We start from the raw sequence: 19,012 nt of genomic DNA on the forward strand, positions 1-19,012 counted from the left end.
TGAAGAACCGAGACCAGATCCCTGGAACCCACATAAAGTTGAAGTACCTGTGTGCTTATAATCCCAGCACTTTATGGCAAAAAGGAAGAGAAGATAGGCCAATACCTTGAAGCTCGTGGGCCATCTAATCTGGCATACATAGTAGCAAACAACAAGATATCCTATCTCAAAACAAAGTTGAAGGCAAGGACAGACATCCAAGGTTGCCCTCCGACCTCCATTTATGGGCCATGATATGTGCTAGCCTCCACTCACTCCTCCATGTATATCGCATACCCTGCCCCCCACACACATAGAAGCTATTGGAAAAAGAATATTTGATGAAAATATAAAAGGTACTTAAACCATATACTCTTTGCTGTATGAATTATTTTTACTAGGATATTTAATAGTTCATAATATTAGTTCCCTATTATGAATTTCCATGTCTGATCTTAAAGCCCTGAGATTTAACTGGCATCAATGTAATAGTAAAAAAACAAGACTAGGGGCTGGAGAGGTGGCTCAGAGGTTAAGAGCACTGGCTGTTCTTCCAGAGGTCCCGAGTTCAATCCCCAGCAACCACATGGTGGCTCACAGCCATCTATAATGAGATCTGGTGCCCTCTTCTGGCATGTAGACAGAACACTGTATGTTTAATAAATAAAAAACAACAACAACAACAAAAAAAAAAAGACTATATGCTAAGTATTATATTAGAGTATGTTCTTCTGTGGCCATTAGTGTGTAAGTAGTAATCTTTCCAAACTTTTCTGTCTGGTATAATTTAACAAGTACAGTTTTTTATATGTGTTTTGTTGTGTACCTTAAATGAATTCCTAATATACAAAGTTGGTATGCTTATATGATAGGATATCATATAACAGCCAAACAAATGAGTCATGGCTACATATAGTAATTTGGATTAATGTCAGCAGTATTATATTGCATGAAAAGAATATATCTAAAATGATTACATAAATAATACTTCTTTTAGAAAGTAAAAATTGGCTAAAATTGGGGCCATGTGGACAAATCAGTAGAGTGCTTGCAGTGCAAGTTTAAGTACTGGAGTTTGAATCACCAGGACCCACCTGAGGGCAAGCTAGGTTTGGCAGCCTACCTATAACAGTGTGAGAAAGGCAGAGAGAGGGGAATTTTTAGAGGAAGCTGAATAGCTAACTAGCCAAAACATTGAGTGGTAGGTTTAATGTAAGACTCTGCCACAACATGGAGAATAATCCAGGAAGACACCCTCACTCAACTTTGGGCTTTGATATTCATGAACATCCAGCAACATACACATGCAAAGTAATTACTGCAGTTAAACATTATCCATGACTAGAGTGCATGTAAGACAAAATTCAGTAACAGTAAGAGAAGAGAATAAGAAGCCTAGACTTCAGACTAATAAAAATTTAGATAGAAGGAGATAGGAAAAGATGGGTTGGAAAAACAAATTGATACCAGTTTTTGTCAGTTTTATATTAATTTTAAAAATATTATAAATATATAAATACAAAAGCAGGCCTTGCATAGAACAATGACAAGAATGTTTATTGTGAAACAAAAATTGTAATTAGCTCCCTGAGAATGTTTAAAGACAAAGTATATGAGTAGGACATGAATATATTTTATTTAAAGATAAATTTGGTTTGATTTAGGTTCTCTAACATTTTAGAGTTTGATGTTTAAAGGTTTAACTTAAAAATACTTACCAGCAGCTAATAATCCTTAGCTATGCAGTACCACTGATAATTTTGTATAGTTACTATTTTACAGTAGATACCACGTGTTCTTGTTTGTGAAACTTTGCTTACTTTCTATAGGAGCTTTACAGCCTGAAGTAAATATGCACATGATAGGTAGTGAGAGAGCTCCTTATGTTAGGGAAACCCCCAAGTGATGTTTACGTCTCCTTTTTATAAGTACATTCACTTTTGCTAATGGGTCACTGCAGATATGTAGGCTGATGTTAAGTTAGATGAAATCCTTTTTTCAGTGGGATTTACCAGTAGAGTCTAAGTGGCGCATTTGTTGTTGCTCATGAGTAATAATGTGGTGTAATACTGCAGAGCCTTTTGGGTTAAGCATTTTTGAGAGCAGCTTATGCATTTATTTTCTTCTGGTAGCGTGTTGCTAAAGCGCTTACATAGACACTGATACATCAATGAGGCTTTCTCTTTATTTTCTTACATTGCTCTATTTTTTTTGTTTTTATTTTATATTATTTTTTTACCAAAGCATTTGCCCAGATTCATTTAATGCATGCATGTGTTCAAACATGAGTACCCATTTCTCACCACTTGGTATGATGGTAGCACTCAGCCCTCATCTAGTTTGAAAATGTGTTCTCTTCTCTACTTGATTGCTGCTGATGTATGATTTTTCCCCCATTTTCATGTAGGTCCTATGCATAGTCAGTTGGAATCTCTGAGTGACTCTTGGACTCGCCTGAAACATACCAGAGATTGGTTGTACAACTCCTCTTACTCCTTTGAGTCTGACTTTGACCTCACCAAGTCTTTGGGAGTGCACACATTGATTGAGAATGTTGTAAGTTTTGTGAGTGGAGACGTGGGGAATGCCCCAGGTTTTAAGGAGCCCGAAGAAAGTATGTCTACAAGTCCCCAGGCCTCCGTCATTGCAATGGAGCAGCAACAACTAAGGGCAGAAGTAAGTTGTTGATAGTTACTCCTCGTAAGAGACTCAGGAAGCCAAAGTGAACCACTGAAAATGTACTTCTGTGGAAAACCTTTGCCCTTTCTTCTCTTTCATATTTGCCTCCTCTCCCCCCGCCGTGTGTGTGTGTGTGTGTGTGTGTGTGTGTGTGTGTGTGTGTGTGTGTGTGTGTGTGTGTATGATGCGATGCGATGCATGTAGATGTGTGCAATCTAGAGGTCAAATTGGGTGTCCTCCTCTATGTTACATGTGCCACAGGGCTCCTAGGACACCTTGCTGTAGTCAGTTCTCTCCTCCCATGTGAGTTCTGGGGCTTGAACTCTGGCTCCCAGTCTTGGCAGCAAGCATCTTTATCTGCTGAGCCATCTTGCTGGTCCAATTTTGTTATTATTTTTTTGAGACAAGGTCCCTTCTGAATCTGGAGCTTACTGTTTTGGCTAGACTCTGTGCCTCACTTCCACCCCCAACACTGGGATTACAGACATATGCCATCAGGCCTAGCTTTTATATGGGTGCTGTGGGGGGGTCCAAACTCAGGTCTTTGTGCTTGTGTAGTAAGCTGTTTACCCTCTGAACTGTCTCCTTAGCCCCCACTTGAGCTTTTAACATCCTTTTCTTTTTTCTTTTTTGAGCTTCCATTTGAGTTTATTCTTAAATTCTCTTATTAGTGAGATTCAGAACTTAAAGAGGAGACCCAGTTTCCCCAGTATCATTCAGCAACCAGAAAGGGATACCAAAATTCCAGTAACAACAGAGATTCATTGCTATCAAAGGTTTTAAGAATAAATTGCCAGGCAGTGTTGGTGCATGCCTTTAATCCCAGCACTCAAGAGGCAGAGGCAGGTGGATCTCTGAGTTTGAGGCCAGCCTGGTCTGCAGAGTGAGGTCCAGGACAGCCAGGACTGTTTCATAGAGAAACCCTGTCTCAAGAAATCAAAATCAATCAATCAATCAATGACAGTCAGGTGCTCAGCCCTATAGAAGACATTTATACCATCCTCTCCAAGGCTCAGGGAGTGTTTCAGAAGAGGGCTTAGAAAGAATGTAAGAACTGGAAGTCAGGGAGAGTGGCTGCACAATGCCATTTCTGGCCAATGAGTAGCCATTGCCGTCGTGAATCTCAACAACTGCAATGATCACACTGGTTCTACACAAGACTTGGCCCATTAATAAGCGTGCGTGGATGGAGGAGGGGCTCAGGGGACCCTACCGCTCCCCACTGAACAGTCTCCTACTGGCTGATTCGTGGGAAAGAGGAGTCATTGCTTCAGTTGTGTGCTCACTGGTCTTCATACCCAGGCTCCAATCATCCGTCCCAATACCATGTTCACACAGATGCCCCTGGTTAACTAAATAGGTCACAAAACAAAACTAAAAGTAACAAATATGGGAAAGGGACAGGTGTAGAGGAGATTGAGTTAATATGAGTGAGAGGGAGGTAGAATAGGGTGCATACAAAGAGTAATAACCACATGCACTATGTACACTTAAGAAATTTGACATCCTTTTTTTTAATGAAAGCAGCATGACATTATTTGAATCAGGTAAAAAGAACATTTTAAAGTTTTTTTCCTTTTTTATTAAGAAATTTTCTATTCATTTTATATACCAACCATAGATCCCCCTCTCCTCCCTTCTCCCGCCCCCAGTCTTCCCCCTTAGCCCCGTCTCCCATTCATTTTAAAGTTTTTACCTCAGAACAAAATAATTGTAAGTCCTCCCTCTCCTAGAAGCGAGGTTGAATTGACTGTCTCTCCGAGCCTCTGTTCTGTACCATTTATCCCTGCACTAGGGGGTGGCACCATGATTACTGTGAATTTGAGGCTGGTCTAGGCTATATAATTAGTACCAGGTTGGCTAGAGCTGCATAGGAGAAACCCTATCACAAAAGTAAAGGAAAAAAAAAAGGAAAAGAAAAGAAAGCAAGAACAAATAACTAGTGATTAAATCTCCACAATAATGATTGCTTCAGTAAGGACCTTGTCTTAGTTAGGGTTTCTGTTGCTGTGAAGAGACACTGTGACCACGGCAACTCTTATAAAGGAAAAACATTTCATTGGGGTGGCTTACATTTTCAGAGGTTTAGTCCATTATCGTCATGGTGCGCCATGGTGGCATGCAGGCAGACATGGTGCTGGAGAAGGACTGAGTGTCCTACATCTTGACTTACAGACAACAGGAAGTGGTTTGTCTCACTGGGCATGGCTTATGCATATATGAGACCTGAAAGTCCACCTTCACAGTGACACACTTTCTACAATATAACACCTACTCCAACAAGGCCACGCCTCCAAATAGGGCCATTCCCTATGAGATTATGGGAGCCAATTACATTCAAACTACCACATACCCACTGATGAATAGAAACATTCATGAGAAAACTAGGACACCCAGGATTTTGCATAGTCACAGAGTAACCCTCAAAGGTTTATTAATGATTGTTGTAACATGTCCACAGATTCTTTGATATTCCTCCCTCCAAAAGAAATTAAATCCTTTCCCCTTGTTAGTGGGCTAGACTTAGTGACTTGCTTCTAAGAGGGTATGGGAAGGAGAAAAGAAGAGTGATATTAGAAATCTGGCATATAGAACTTTAAAGCAATCATGATTAATATTATTAGTCATAAGTCATGTGGACATGATGTATTCTTACTATAATATGAGATTACTGAACTCTCTGGCTGTCTTCCCCAAATCCCTAGTTCTAGTCTAATGATGAGAAGTGTGTGTTGGGGGCACAGGGGGCAAATCCAAATTTAGGAACATCCAATAAGGTATACAAAGAGTACTTCCAAATTGTCATGGTCGTGAAAAATGAAGACTGTATACTATTTCAGATTAATGCAATCTTAGTTCAGGGCTTCTTGAACAATTACCATTCATGATTCGCCCCCTCTTTTTTTTTAACCTGAGAAACTTTTACTCAATCCTGACTGTAGGTATATAAAATAGATATGCAAATCAAACATATACTGAGAAATCCTAAAGAAATTTATTTTAAAAACAATTTTTGGTATCAATTATCAAAGAGGAAAGAAAATTTGTACACTAATGAGATGGATTTGTGTGTGAGTGTATGATCCCAGCATGCATATGTATAGGCCAGAACAAGAAGTCAGATATTGCCGGACAGTGGTGGCACACGTCTTTAATCCCCTCACTCAGGAGGCAGAGGCAGGCGGATCTCTGTGAGTTTGAGGCCCGCCTGGGCTACAGTGTGAGTTCCAGGAAAGGCGTAAAGCTATACAAAGAAACCCTGTCTCAAAAAACAAAAACAAACAAACAAAAAAATGTCTTCTATTGATATCTTAGGGTTTTATTGCTCTGAAGAGACACTATGACCATGGCAACTGTTATAAGGAAAACACTTAATTGGGGCTGGCTTATAGTTTGGAGGTGTAGTCCGTTATCTTCATGGCAGGAAGCATGGCAGCATGCAGGCAGACATGGTGCTGGAGAAGTTGCTAAAAGTTCTACATCCGAATAGGAGGGCAACAGGAAGACTGTGACACACTTCCTCTTACGAGGCCATGTCTACTCCAAGAAGGCGACACCTCCTAATGGTACCACTCCCTAAGAGCCTGGAGAGGCCATTTTTATTCAAGCCACCACAACTACTCTCTGCTTTATTGCTCTCACTGAACCTCTGTTTTGGCTAGACTAGCTGGCCAGTGAGCTCTTAGGAGTCACCTGTTTCTGACCTCCAATGTTGGGGTTACAGACCCACAGACCCTGCTTTTTGTATGAGTGCTAGGGGACTAAAACTCAGTTCATTATTCTTGCAGAGCAAACAGTCTTGCCCACTGGACCATTTTCCTGGTCCTGAGGTTGATTTTTTTTAGTCCAAATTTTGCTCATCTTTACTGTAGTAGTCATTACTATGAGAATCGAATCTAAAATTGAGATCTAGTCTTTTGTTGTTCATTTCTCTCCCTCTTCACTCCTCCCTTACTTATTCTAGAGATAGAGTCTCTCCATATAGCTCTGGCTGGCCTGATCTAATTGGGAACTAGAGAGATGGCTTAGTGATTAAGAAAGAGCACATGCTGCAGAGATGGCTTAGTGATTAAGAAAGAGCACATGCTGCAGAGACTCAAGTTCTGTTTCTAATACTCAACTCAGGTGTTTCTAAAACTGCCTGTAACTCCAGTTCAAGGGATCTGATAACCTCTTATGGACTGTATGGGCACCAGCATGCACAAGGTATACATACATACACATGGGCAAACACACATACACATAAAGTAGAATAAGTCTTAAAACTCAGTTAAACAAAGAATTAATCTTGACTGAGGAGTTGATGTTGCTGGATATAAAGCATCTTCAGCCTTTTTCAGAGTTGATCATCAGTACTTTGATTTTTATGATCATGATCATTACTGCTGAGATCACTGCTTCATGTAAACACTGTCTTTATAACTTTCTGTAAATCTAAAACCACTTTAAAGTAGTAACTCATGTTTTATTTTTCAAAGAAGGGTAGGCTGAGCGATGGGTAGTTCAATAGTGTGTAAAGAAGGTAGAATCAGAAACTCAAGTGAGCCTTGGACAAACCATGGAGAAGTACTTCTGATTCTGAAGCTAAAGAGTATTCATTCTACATAATCTTACTACGTGTACTTATAAAACTAAGTAGTTTTGACCTCTTCTATCTTGTGCACTTCATAGTAGCTCTTTGAGTAGGTTAGATACTGAACTGTTGAGTTTCATTTTGCACTTGAAGAAACTGTGACTTGTGAAGTTCATTGACTTTCCTAAGAACACACACAGTGCAGAAGAGTATTGTTTCGATACCTTGGCTCCAAATTCTACATTTACTACTTTAAAAACTGTGGTATATGATTTAGCATTGGAGCACTTTAAATCTTGAGTTCAGTCCTCAGTACCAACCTACCTAAACCTACTCTTTCTATTATATGTGTGACTTCTTTTATATTAAAATATCTTAAAGAGGCTTTAGATGTCTCTTGATTTAATAAACAATAATAACAAAATGTTTATCTTAACAGATTCCTAGAAGATGTCAGACTTTCTTTGTCCTAGATGACATATTACCTGTGCTATACAGAGTTCTCTATGTTTAAGTTTAGTGACAGACTCTCAAATGTTTTCCTTTCAAGCTTCGTTTGGAGGCACTTCACCAGATCCTCACTCTGTTGTCTGGCATGGAGGAGAAGGGTAGCATCTTGCTGACAGGAAGCAGGTCAAGTTCAGGCTTTCAGTCATCCACTCTGCTCACGTCTGTGAGGCTGCAGTTTCTAGCAGGGTGTTTTGGTTTAGGCACTGTTGGACATACAGGAGCCAAAGGAGAGAGTGGCCGATTGCATCACTATCAAGTAAGTGACATGTGTGAGTAACACCTTGTTCTGTGTTCAGTTCTTTATCTTTTTACATAGCCAGCTGGATGATGTGGCACTTGGTGATGTGTATGACCAAGGTTAAAATTCTAAAAGCTTTTAAATTACTTAAGATCTGTCATTGTCTCAATAGGTTTGTAAGTTATACAGTTAGGATTAGGTAAGCAATCATAGTATTGTGCTTTTGGATTCTTTGTTGACTCAGCTTTATTAACCTATAACCAGATATAATCTATCTAGAGCTAGATAGGAGTTGGAATTTGGGAATACGGATTTTAATACTTTATATCTTAGACTTGGTTATTCTTCCTGTTTCTTTTTTTCATTTTATAAACTTTTTGCTTTGTTCTGTTTTTTTTTTTTTTTTTTTTTTTTTTTGCGACAGGATCCCTCTACATAGCCCTAGCTGTCCTGAAACTCACTGTGTACCAGGCTGGCCTCAAACTCACATAGATCTGCATGCCTCTGTCTCCCAAGTGCTGGGATCAAATGTGTGCGCCACCTTACCTGGCACTTGTAAACTGTTATTGTCTTTATTTAGATAGGCAAAGTTGCTTTGGAAGGAAGGAGTACTACACAGAGTCAACTACCAATCATTTTAAACTAGTTTTGTTATAAACCTTTCATATACTGTAATTTAGTGAATGATTATTACCAGAGGACCCTAGCATAGACTAAGGGCTAAAATGTTGTTACTTTTTTTTTTTTTCCAAAATGGTATTATCATTACTGATTTTAAAAGTAACTGTGTAATTTAGGATGGGATCAGAGCAGCTAAAAGAAATATTCAGATTGAAATCCAGGTGGCTGTCCACAAGATTTATCAACAGTTGTCTGCTACTCTAGAGAGGGCCCTTCAAGCAAATAAACATCATATTGGTGAGTAACTTTCTGCAAACAAAGATGAAGGATGTCCATTTTGGCTTGAGGTTATGGCAGAGAATTGACTCTATTTTATGTTTAACACTAGTAGACCAACTGACAAACAAGAGCAAAATAATTGAAAATTGAATAGTTCTTTATATTATTATTTATGGTTTGGAGAAGCTTATTTTAGTTTCAAAGAAGTTTATTTATTTCAAAGAGATTCTCAACTGTCTTTCTATTTTTTTTTTTTTTAGAAGCCCAGCAACGTCTTCTTTTGGTTACAGTTTTTGCCCTCAGCGTTCATTATCAGCCAGTGGATGTTTCATTGGCAATCTCTACTGGTCTGCTGAATGTATTGTCACAGTTATGTGGCACAGACACCATGTTAGGACAGCCCCTGCAATTGTTGCCAAAGACTGGTGTTTCCCAGCTTAGCACAGCTTTGAAAGTGGCTAGTACAAGGTTGCTCCAGATTCTAGCCATCACTACAGGGTAAGTATTACAAGGTCTTAGAAGAACTACACAAGGCCTGTTTTTTTCTACAGTATTTATCCCTTTTTATATTCTTGTTACTTAATTTTTCCTTTCATTTCACATACATAGAACCTATGCTGATAAACTGAGTCCCAAAGTGGTTCAGTCCTTGTTGGATCTACTCTGTAGTCAGTTGAAGAATTTGTTGTCCCAAACTGGTGTACTATTTATGGCCTCCTTTGGAGAAGAAGAAAGTGAAGAAGAAGAAAAAAAAGTTGACTCCAGTGAAGAAACTGAAAAGAAAGATTTCAGAGGTAGTATAAGCTTTTTTCCTTTCTTATTACATACAGATACTTGTTGAGTCTCCATAGTGTGCATATGATAAGAAGATGGGCTTCTTTCTGTTAAGATAGGAAGGATTTTTACTTGTTTGCAACCCTTTCTCTGCACATACATGTGATTTAGATGAACTTCTGATTGAGCCTCCTCTGCTGTGTTCACTCTGCTACTTCTTGACACGACTGCTCAGCTTCGCTCTAGGGGTGTAGATTTTAGGTGACCGACTTCTCCAGGCTACCTGGGGAAAGGCTAAGATGCTTTCTGAGTTATTTAATTCTAACAAATCTCCTCTAACCACAGTCCTGACGTGAATAGTTCCCTGAGAGTAGGGGCTTTGATAAGTTGACAACTGGATTATAACCAGAACTAAACTAACCACATACTTTCTTATACTTGGCCAGTATAAATTTTGGTTGCTGATACAACATTTGTTTTATAGTGGACATGGTTTTTAGTTTCTTTCCAGTTGTAAAATATCTTGGCAAAAGCAACTTAGGGGAGAAAGGTTTTATTTGGCTCACAGTTCCATATTAAGTCCATGATATCATAGAAGCTATAGCAACAGGAACTTCAGGAACAGAGAGCAGTGGCTTTCATTTCTTTTTTTCATGGAATATGCAGCTAAGGTAGTTATTTCCAGTAGAAGTTATGCCTGAAGCAGTAGAACTACTGCCCTCTTTAATCCAGGAGTAAAGGTCTAAAATTGGTCATTATTCTGAAAAGATTGTGAGTTACTATGTGTCATTCTTAGAGTAGCTCCAGGAGCCTATAAAAGTCCCTTGGGGAGGGTTTATATGAGCGAGAATTGTTGAGACCAAGGTTGGATAAAGCACAGGGACAAATAGCCAAATGAATGGAAACACATGAACTATGAACCAATGGCTGAGGGGTCCCCACTGGATCAGGCCCTCTGAATGGGTGAGACAGTTGATTGGCTTGATCTGTTTGGGAGGCATCCAGGCAGTGGGACCAGATCTTGTGCTCATTGCATGAGTTGGCTGTTTGAAACCTGGGGCCTATGCAGGATTGTTTGGCTCGGCCTGGGAGGAGGGGACTAGACCTACCTGGACTGAGTCTACCAGGTTGACCTCAGTCTGTGGGGAAGGCTTTGCCCTGGAGGAGATGGGAATGGGGGGGGGTTTTTGGGGGGAAGGTGAGGGGGACGGGAAGGGGGAGAACAAGGGAATCCGTGGCTGATATGTAGAACTGAATTGTATTGCAAAATAAATTAAAAAAAAAATATCTCTTAAAAAAAAAAAAAAAAAGTCCCTTGGGGTAGGTGGACAGACAGAGGAGAGCCAGCTCTTCAGCATCCTTTCTCCAGTCCTGTCATCTGTTAAATAGGGGTGATTACAGAGCCAGCCTTGGGAAGATTGTGGTGAGGACCCAAGAACTTGCTATGTGTAAGCACAGAACATTATATGGCACATAATGAAGCTTTAGTGGTTGTTAATATTTAGTAGTTTAATAGATAATATTGGAAATGAAATGGTATTTAGATCATATTAATATTGCTGACTTAAGTGTGGGGGGGAATAAAGAAAAAAAACCAGACAGATGCAAAATGATAAAGTGTTGTCTCTGTTGTCATTGATAGAGTCGTGATAGAATCAAACCTGTAAGCAGATACTGTACAGTGCAAGAAGCTCAGAAGAAATATCTAAGAAAAGTTACAGAGTTACTTTTTAGCCTATAAAGCCGAACATCAATTCCAGCCCAATTTGGGTTGCATAGCAGTGCCCTATCTAAGAAAACAACAAAAATTGGGATCCTTCAGTATCCATCCAGTAAAGACACAGTTTTTCCAAGACTGAGTTTTGCTGTGTATAACAATAGATAAAGCCATGTCAGTTCCCCTCTAGGTATCCTAGAGAGAGGGCTCAGTTTTGAAAATGGCTGGGAAGGAGATTAACTCTAGTCATCAATGGTCAGTCCTTCAGAATCAGGCTGCTTAGGTATGAAGAACATCCAATATTTCTAAAATACATAATTAAAAGGAAGGTGTATCCTTTATTTCAATTTAGGAGTGTATCATCAGGGTGTTATCAACCAGCTTTATATTTGAGGTCTCCAGGCCCAAACTGGCCTTGAATCTATGATCCTCCTGCCTCACCCTTTTTCTCCTGAGTGCTTGGATTACAGGTGTGCACCACTACACATGGCTCTAATTTAATGTTTTATTCTAGAAATCCTTGCTCAAGGTGGGAGATAGAGTACACCCGTTATAAAAGGATAAAAGAAGGCTTCCTAGAAGAGTTAACCTCTGAACTGACTCTTGAAGAGATGTACAGGGGAAAGCTTAGCGTGAAAGACAGAAGTACACAGGACAGACTGATATGTCTGTGTTCTTTGAATTAATATTATAAAAAATTGTTTTGTATTTAAGTAAAGAGACAAGGTACTGTTTGGAGGAAATGTAAAGAAGTAATTCTTAGTTTCCTCTCCAGTTGTGCCCAGCAGTTTAGTTCTGTCATAGTCTTGTTTTTCCATCTCAGCACAACAGAAGTCTTCTGTGCTGGGTGTTCCTTCCTGTGATGGTCTTGTCAGTGTAGCATGTCCCTTTGCAGAAGTCTCCTCTCTTTAACAGGAGACTTCTCTTTGTATTCTTTAATGGAGCATTCCAGAATCTCTCTGAAAGCAGCACTGTAGATAATTGTCTCCAGATTGTTACAGGTGTTCATGAGAACTGGCATGCTGTGCTTTTGCCTTACTGGCAAGTCTAGTCCTCCTCTGCATGGGACAATGCCAGGATAAGCAAATGTGAAAGGCAATTGTAACAAAGGATGTGCGTGTATGTGCTATAGGGGTAGTGGGTAGTTCTGTGTGACTTCAAAGTCAGGAAGCAGAGAGAGATTAATTCTGGGTCTCTGCTTACATTGTTTTTCTTTTTGATTCATTCTTGGGTCTCAAAGTGGATAGAGTAGAGAAAAACATTGAGAGTTATCCTAAGAGAAAGGCTGATGCTGATGCTGGTCTGGAAACTGAGACTACTGGTTAGGGCCAGATTGTGTGGAAGGGCATATACATGGAGTTGCCTTCCAGTAAACCAGACTCAGTTCTAGAATGTGGTTTGTTTTGTTTTGTTTTAGGATCTGAGAACATAATGTGTGTTTTTTTTTAAATTTTAAATTTATTTATTCATTTTGCTGGCAGGTAAGGGGAGAGCTTCCATGAGTGTAGAGGTCAGGACAACTTGGGGGAGTCAGTTCTCTCCTTCTACCGTGAGGGTCCCTGGGAACAAACTAAGGTCCTGCTATTAGGAGGGTCCCTGGGAACAAACAAACAAATGCTCCTACTCACTGAGCCAACTCACCATAAGATCTATTAGAAATGTGATACTTAGATATTGGGCAGGAGAGCAAGAATCATAGTTTTTCTGTTTTTGAAAGTGTAATAAAAGTTACGAACTTTCTTCCTAGTCAAACACATGTAAATATACACTTCTTGATACACTTTTAGTGGTTTACAGACCATCTTCCCCAAAACACTATATACTGGAATTCTACACTACACTATATACTAGCAATTCTTAAAAAAATTTGGATAAATAAGTACTTGTATTGGTAAAATAAGTACTAGGTATTAGTGTCCAAATACCCAATAAGAAGCAACTTTTCAGGTAGGAAAGATTTATTTTGAGTTCTGGTTTGAGAGTGAAAAGTTATGGCAGCAGGAGTGTGAGAAAGCAGGAATGTGAAAGTCACATTATTACAAATACAGGAAGCAAGGGGGGCGGTGGGATCGAGGCTCAGCTTCTGGGATGGTTGCTGCCCACATTCAGGGTGGGTCTTCTTTCCTCAGTTAAACTTCTGGAAACACCTGAGGTGCATCTCCTAGGTGATTCTAAAACCTGTCAAGTTGATAATGAAGAGTAACTGTCACATACACATTCTAGTATGCTTACTATTCTCCTACACACATATAAAAGACATTTCATCAGGGTACATTTCAATTTTTACCTTTCTCCATTCTCTAGTTTTCAAAAATTGGCAGTTTATTGAAAACCTAGACTGTGAATTAGATTTGTGCTTAATGTAATCGAAGTGTAAGCTGGGTAAGGTAAACTGTATCTTGTTGCCTTTCAGTTAAAATATAAATTTATCTCTTCACTTTTCAGCTGCTCTTAGGAAACAACATGCAGCTGAACTCCATCTAGGGGACTTTTTAGTTTTTCTTCGAAGAGTTGTGTCTTCAAAAGCAATTCAGTCAAAAATGGCTTCCCCCAAATGGACAGAGGTACTTCTAAACATAGCATCTCAGAAGTGCTCATCAGGTATGTTTGTTGCCTTTATTAAGATAATGCTAGAATTTTAACAACACTGGACACCTGATTGTGATTTCAAGACTTTTCTTCTTTGACTTTTGATTATTTATTTGAATGATAGGAAATATCAATTTCGGGGATAACAATTGGTAAAGAATTAGTAATGCTAAATGGTGCTGGAGAAATTAAGATTTAATCTAGAGAACTTGGCCCTATTTATTCATATTATAAAATGTACTAAAAATAGAGATGTATATAGTATATAATTTGCTACAAGTTTGACCTCATTTTAGATTGTCAGAGCAGAGCTGAATTTATCTGTCCCCTCTATCATAATGTGATTTCAGTTGCTTTGATTGTGACTTCTGTTTTTGTGGTGTCCTGACAGTTCTGTATAAGATTAATTCCTAGTTCCAGCCTAGAAGTCTGGTAATCTTATACCTGTTACTGATAGCCATTTGCTAGTTTGGTTTTTCCTCATATTTTTGATAAAGTATATATAACAGAAATTAAAATTTGATCATTTAAGTATACAGTTCAATGCATTAAGCATTTCCACCCATTTCTAGACCTTTTTTCATTATCCCTCCTTAATGTGTTTGAAACATGCAGAATCATAATATAGTATTCCATGTTATGGATTATTATATATGTTTACAATCTCAGTATACTTCAGCAATGTTTATCAACTAGTATAACTTAGAGCTTCCTTTAATGAAGTGAAGTTTATATCATGTTTTTAAAGCATAAAGTAAAAGATACTCAATTATTTTCACCTGATACTATTAGTAATGTCTATAAGAAGAGTACATATTTATGCACCAAAATTTTGTCTGTATCTTTTCTAACTTTAGAAAAGTACAAACTATTTACTGTGCATTGAAGGGTAACTGATCAACATATAATATGTACATATATGAAATTTTAAAAGCCAAAAACAGTCACCAGGCAGTGGTGGCGCACGCCTTTAATCCCAGCACTCGGGAGGCAGAGGCAGGCGGATCTCTGTGAGTTTGAGGCCAACCTGCTCTACAGAGCAAGGTCTAGGACAGCTAGGGCTGTTACACTGAGAAACCCTGTTTCAAAACCACCTCCCCCCCAAAACAACAACAACAACAAAACAAACAAAAACCCATACCAAGCTCTGAAAATGGAAATGGATTAGAGCAAGGGGATGAGAGCATATGCTTAGGCTTTAGATGCTCACAGACCTTTTAAAAATTCCACTTCTACTGAAGTATGGAATTTTGGTTAAATTATTGAACTCTCTGAGCCTCTGTTTCCTCATTAAACTGAGTTATAATTCAGACACTGAATTTAGGATTAATGTATACGAATTACATACTCTACCTCTGACACATGTGGTTGTAGTGCTTGTCCAATAAAGACATAAATATAATAACAGGCATAGATTGGGTCCAGAATTAATGTGATAATAGGTTAAAATGCAGGTCTGTTCCATTTATACACTGCTTTGTAGCCTTAGGAAAAAATTTTTTATGTGAAGTTGATTTTAACTCTGGGTGCCAGTTACTTTGATAACAAGAAGACTGACTGGTCTGCTGCCCTCCCCCAGGCATTCCTCTCGTTGGTAACTTAAGAACGAGGCTCCTTGCACTTCATGTCCTTGAGGCTGTGCTACCAGCTTGTGAATCGGGAGTAGAAGATGACCAAATGGCCCAGGTTTGTATATTTTTAAATTGGTGGAAAATGCTTTTCAATCTGCAGCGTGATTCACCCAAAACTGAGTGTCACCACAGTCTCTTTAGTTGTAAATGTGTCTTTACATAGAGACTTACGTAGAGACTATACATAGAAGTGTAGTCTCTGCTTCTAAGATTGCTTTCTTTAGCCTTCGTTCTTAAGGAAGGGGAAGAAAACATTGTGGGGTGTAAGAAACAGAGGAGTACAAAACACATGTAAAGTCAAAAGGAAAGGACAATCTAGAATTTCTTAGTAGATTGGGCCTCTAAAGAGAGAAGTGTGTGAGACAATAAAATCAAAACAGATGTCTGTATCTAGAAAGGAAACATTAAAAACAAGCCATTTTGTAGTGAGCTGATGATCTTGTAAAATTAGAAGTATTCCAGATAGAACCATCAGAAGTAGCTGTTGGATATTAGTATAATCAATCTTCATGTGCCATTGAATATTACAGTATATGATAGCTCATAAAATATGTAACATTTCTCTTTATAAATTTTATCTTTCTTTCCTTTCAATACACCAGGTTGTTGAACGCTTATTTTCCCTTCTGTCTGATTGTATGTGGGAGACTCCCATTGCTCAGGCCAAACATGCTATTCAAATAAAGGAAAAAGAACAAGAAATAAAACTACAGGTAATCAGTTCTTCCCCCTGAAAGGTGTTGTTAAGCCTCATATGTAGATACACTAGTGCCCATCTCTGTCGCTGGGTATAAAGTCCTACTATGAGGGGCCTTGCTGTAGAGTTTACTCCACATCCTCTTTGTGTGTTTTGTTGTCTTCTCCACTGACTACTTCTCATCTCAGTCTTCCAGGCTTCTTGCTTTTTCTCATCTTTTTTTTTTTTTTTTTTTTTTTTTTTTTTTTTTTTTTTTTTTTTGGTTTTTTCGAGACAGGGTTTCTCTGTGTAGCTCTGCGCCTTTTCTGGAACTGGCTTTGTAGACCAGGCTGGCATCGAACTCACAGAGATCCGCCTGCCTCTGCCTTCCAAGTGCTGGGATTAAAGGCGTGCGCCACCACCATCCAGCCATCCTCACTTCTCAAATCATATTTTTTCTATGAAGCCTTTTTCTTACTGAGATTCTCAAAGGAGTAAACTACACATGTCAGCCACTTCTTACTTCTCACTTTCTCTTCAGAGTCTTAATTACTTATCACCCATCAAGATGCCAAATTCCATAAAGTGTTAACATTGTATTTATAGTTGTTTTCCACTATCTGTAGGGAATTGGTTCTAGGACCATCCAAGCTTGTCCAGATCATTTGATGTTCAAGTCCCATATATAAAGTGGTATGGTATTTATATATGACGAATGCAATTCTCCCGTAAGCTTTGAATCATTCCTAGGTTCTCTAATAATTAATACAGTGTACAGAGTTGTGCCCCATATATCCTATGTGATGAGAAGAGTACAGATCTATTTCCAGTGTGTGGTTGGTTGAATCTGTGATGTAGAACCTGGGATATAGAGGGCCCACTGTTTGTCTTTTTGTTCATATCTTACTTGGGTCTCCTGTGTACCCATCCTTGTAGCCATGAGGCTCCACCTTCTAAATAAGTTCTACTTCATACATGTAAAGTTTTAGCTTAATTTTCCAGAGTTCACAGTTTTCCTTCCACCTTAGAAAATGGCTTTTCATTCTTCTAGGTTTTTCTTTCTCTATTTAAGTGTTATCATGTGACCTAGTCCTAACCACCCCACTCCCCACCCCCAAATTGACTTGATTAGTCTCTGTGTACCCTAAATGAACAACAAGCTCTCTATAGGCACTGTATTCCTACTGCTTTGCACAGTATCTGAAAGCTGATAGGTATGTAATATCTGTGGGATAAAACTGAGGAATGTACTAGAGATCTTTTTATGCCCCCAAACTAACCCAGCCACCTTTCTGGTAGAAGCAAGGAGAGCTGGAGGAAGAAGATGAAAATCTCCCCATACAAGAAGTCTCCTTTGATCCAGAGAAAGCTCAGTGTTGCATTGTGGAAAATGGACAGATTTTAACTCATGGCAGTGGAGGAAAAGGATATGGATTGGCGTCAACTGGGGTAACTTCTGGGTGCTATCAGTGGAAGGTGAGGAGAATTCTTAGTAGTTGTTTTATTGTTGTTGTTTTGTACTTTTAGTCTTTTAAAAAACATGCTTATGGGGGAAAGCTCAGGAGGCCTCAACCCTAGACAAAGAACTACAGGCAGCTAAGGAATGTTGAGATCAGGAGAAATAGTCTTCCCCAGGGAAGAGCATACCAGTTGGCCATCCAATATCAAATGGTCAGCCTTGAAACTTAAATAGAAGTTACATTATACAGACTGAATAGATTGTATGTGTTTAGGAACACACACATACACACACACCACTACCACAACCACCACCACAACCACCACCACCACCACCACCACCAACAACAACAACATCAACAACAATGAAAGAAAAAGAGGCCATGAATTTGAAAGAGAACAAGAAAGGGTATCAGGTGGTTTGGAGGGAGGAAAAGGAAGGGAGAAATGATGTAATTATAATACAATCTCAAAAAAAATATTTAAAAAAGAATTTTGGTCCCATTTCTTTGGGTTCTTTAAGAAAATGAAACCTTGGAAAGATGTTTTGTGACAATACCTGTCATGGTATTGTAAGTGGAAGCTGAGTAAAGGAGATACATGAACTGTGCCTTACATTTAAAACAAAACGTTAAAATCATGTGGAAGGGGTCACACAGAGCTCACAATTTCCCTATTAGTGGGAATATGCCATCAGATATGTCCTGTTTTTGCCTGTGAAAGCTGTTAGAGATACATCACCAAAGGCTTTTTACTAGGTGCAGCCTTATTATTACCTTTTGCATGGCATGTGTTCTCTCTTTAGGTTCCCAGAAGGAAGGATGGTAAGTGACCTCAGTCTTATTACTTAGAAAACCACTGTGGGCACAGCAAGCCAGCCTATCAGTTAAGGAAGGTGGTTGTTTTTATTATTGGGTTTGTTGTTACTGTTGTTGTTTGTTTATTTTCCAGTCAATGGAAGGGATAGTTTATTGGTCAAGTTTCCCAATGCCAGCCGAAAGGCAGCTTGCAAGCAGGACTTTCTCTGCTATATTAACTCCCTTTTTGTACTCAGTCTACTTCTTTGATTCTTGTGTGTCATGTATTATAGTAAAACTGTTAACAGGACCCCATGCAACTGGTGAGACCAAATTGTAATACTGACTTGTACCATTTAGGTGTCTTAGAATTAGCTAGTTACATTTCATGTGGCTTCATTCTTAAGTTTTTTGTTCGTTTTTTATTTTGTTTTGAGACAGGGTCTCACTGTGTAACCCTAGCTGTCCTGAAACTCACTCTGTAGATCAGG

General features: G+C 38.9%; 1 protein-coding gene across 1 annotated transcript in view; it reads left to right on the plus strand.

Annotated features, from left to right (window-relative positions):
• The window catches only part of Herc1 (HECT and RLD domain containing E3 ubiquitin protein ligase family member 1), a 163,984-nt gene that overhangs the window by 77,187 nt on the left and 67,785 nt on the right, over positions 1 to 19,012 (plus strand). Inside the window, 9 exon segments of the mRNA XM_052712869.1 lie at positions 2,387 to 2,655; positions 7,782 to 7,997; positions 8,777 to 8,897; positions 9,140 to 9,377; positions 9,489 to 9,673; positions 13,816 to 13,971; positions 15,539 to 15,645; positions 16,193 to 16,303; positions 17,566 to 17,742. Of these exon segments, the coding sequence (XP_052568829.1) occupies positions 2,387 to 2,655; positions 7,782 to 7,997; positions 8,777 to 8,897; positions 9,140 to 9,377; positions 9,489 to 9,673; positions 13,816 to 13,971; positions 15,539 to 15,645; positions 16,193 to 16,303; positions 17,566 to 17,742 (1,580 nt within the window).

Source organism: Peromyscus californicus, unplaced genomic scaffold (genome assembly GCF_007827085.1).
Source record: "Peromyscus californicus insignis strain IS unplaced genomic scaffold, ASM782708v3 Scaffold_11__1_contigs__length_118956290, whole genome shotgun sequence".
NCBI classification, from domain to species: domain Eukaryota; kingdom Metazoa; phylum Chordata; class Mammalia; order Rodentia; family Cricetidae; genus Peromyscus; species Peromyscus californicus.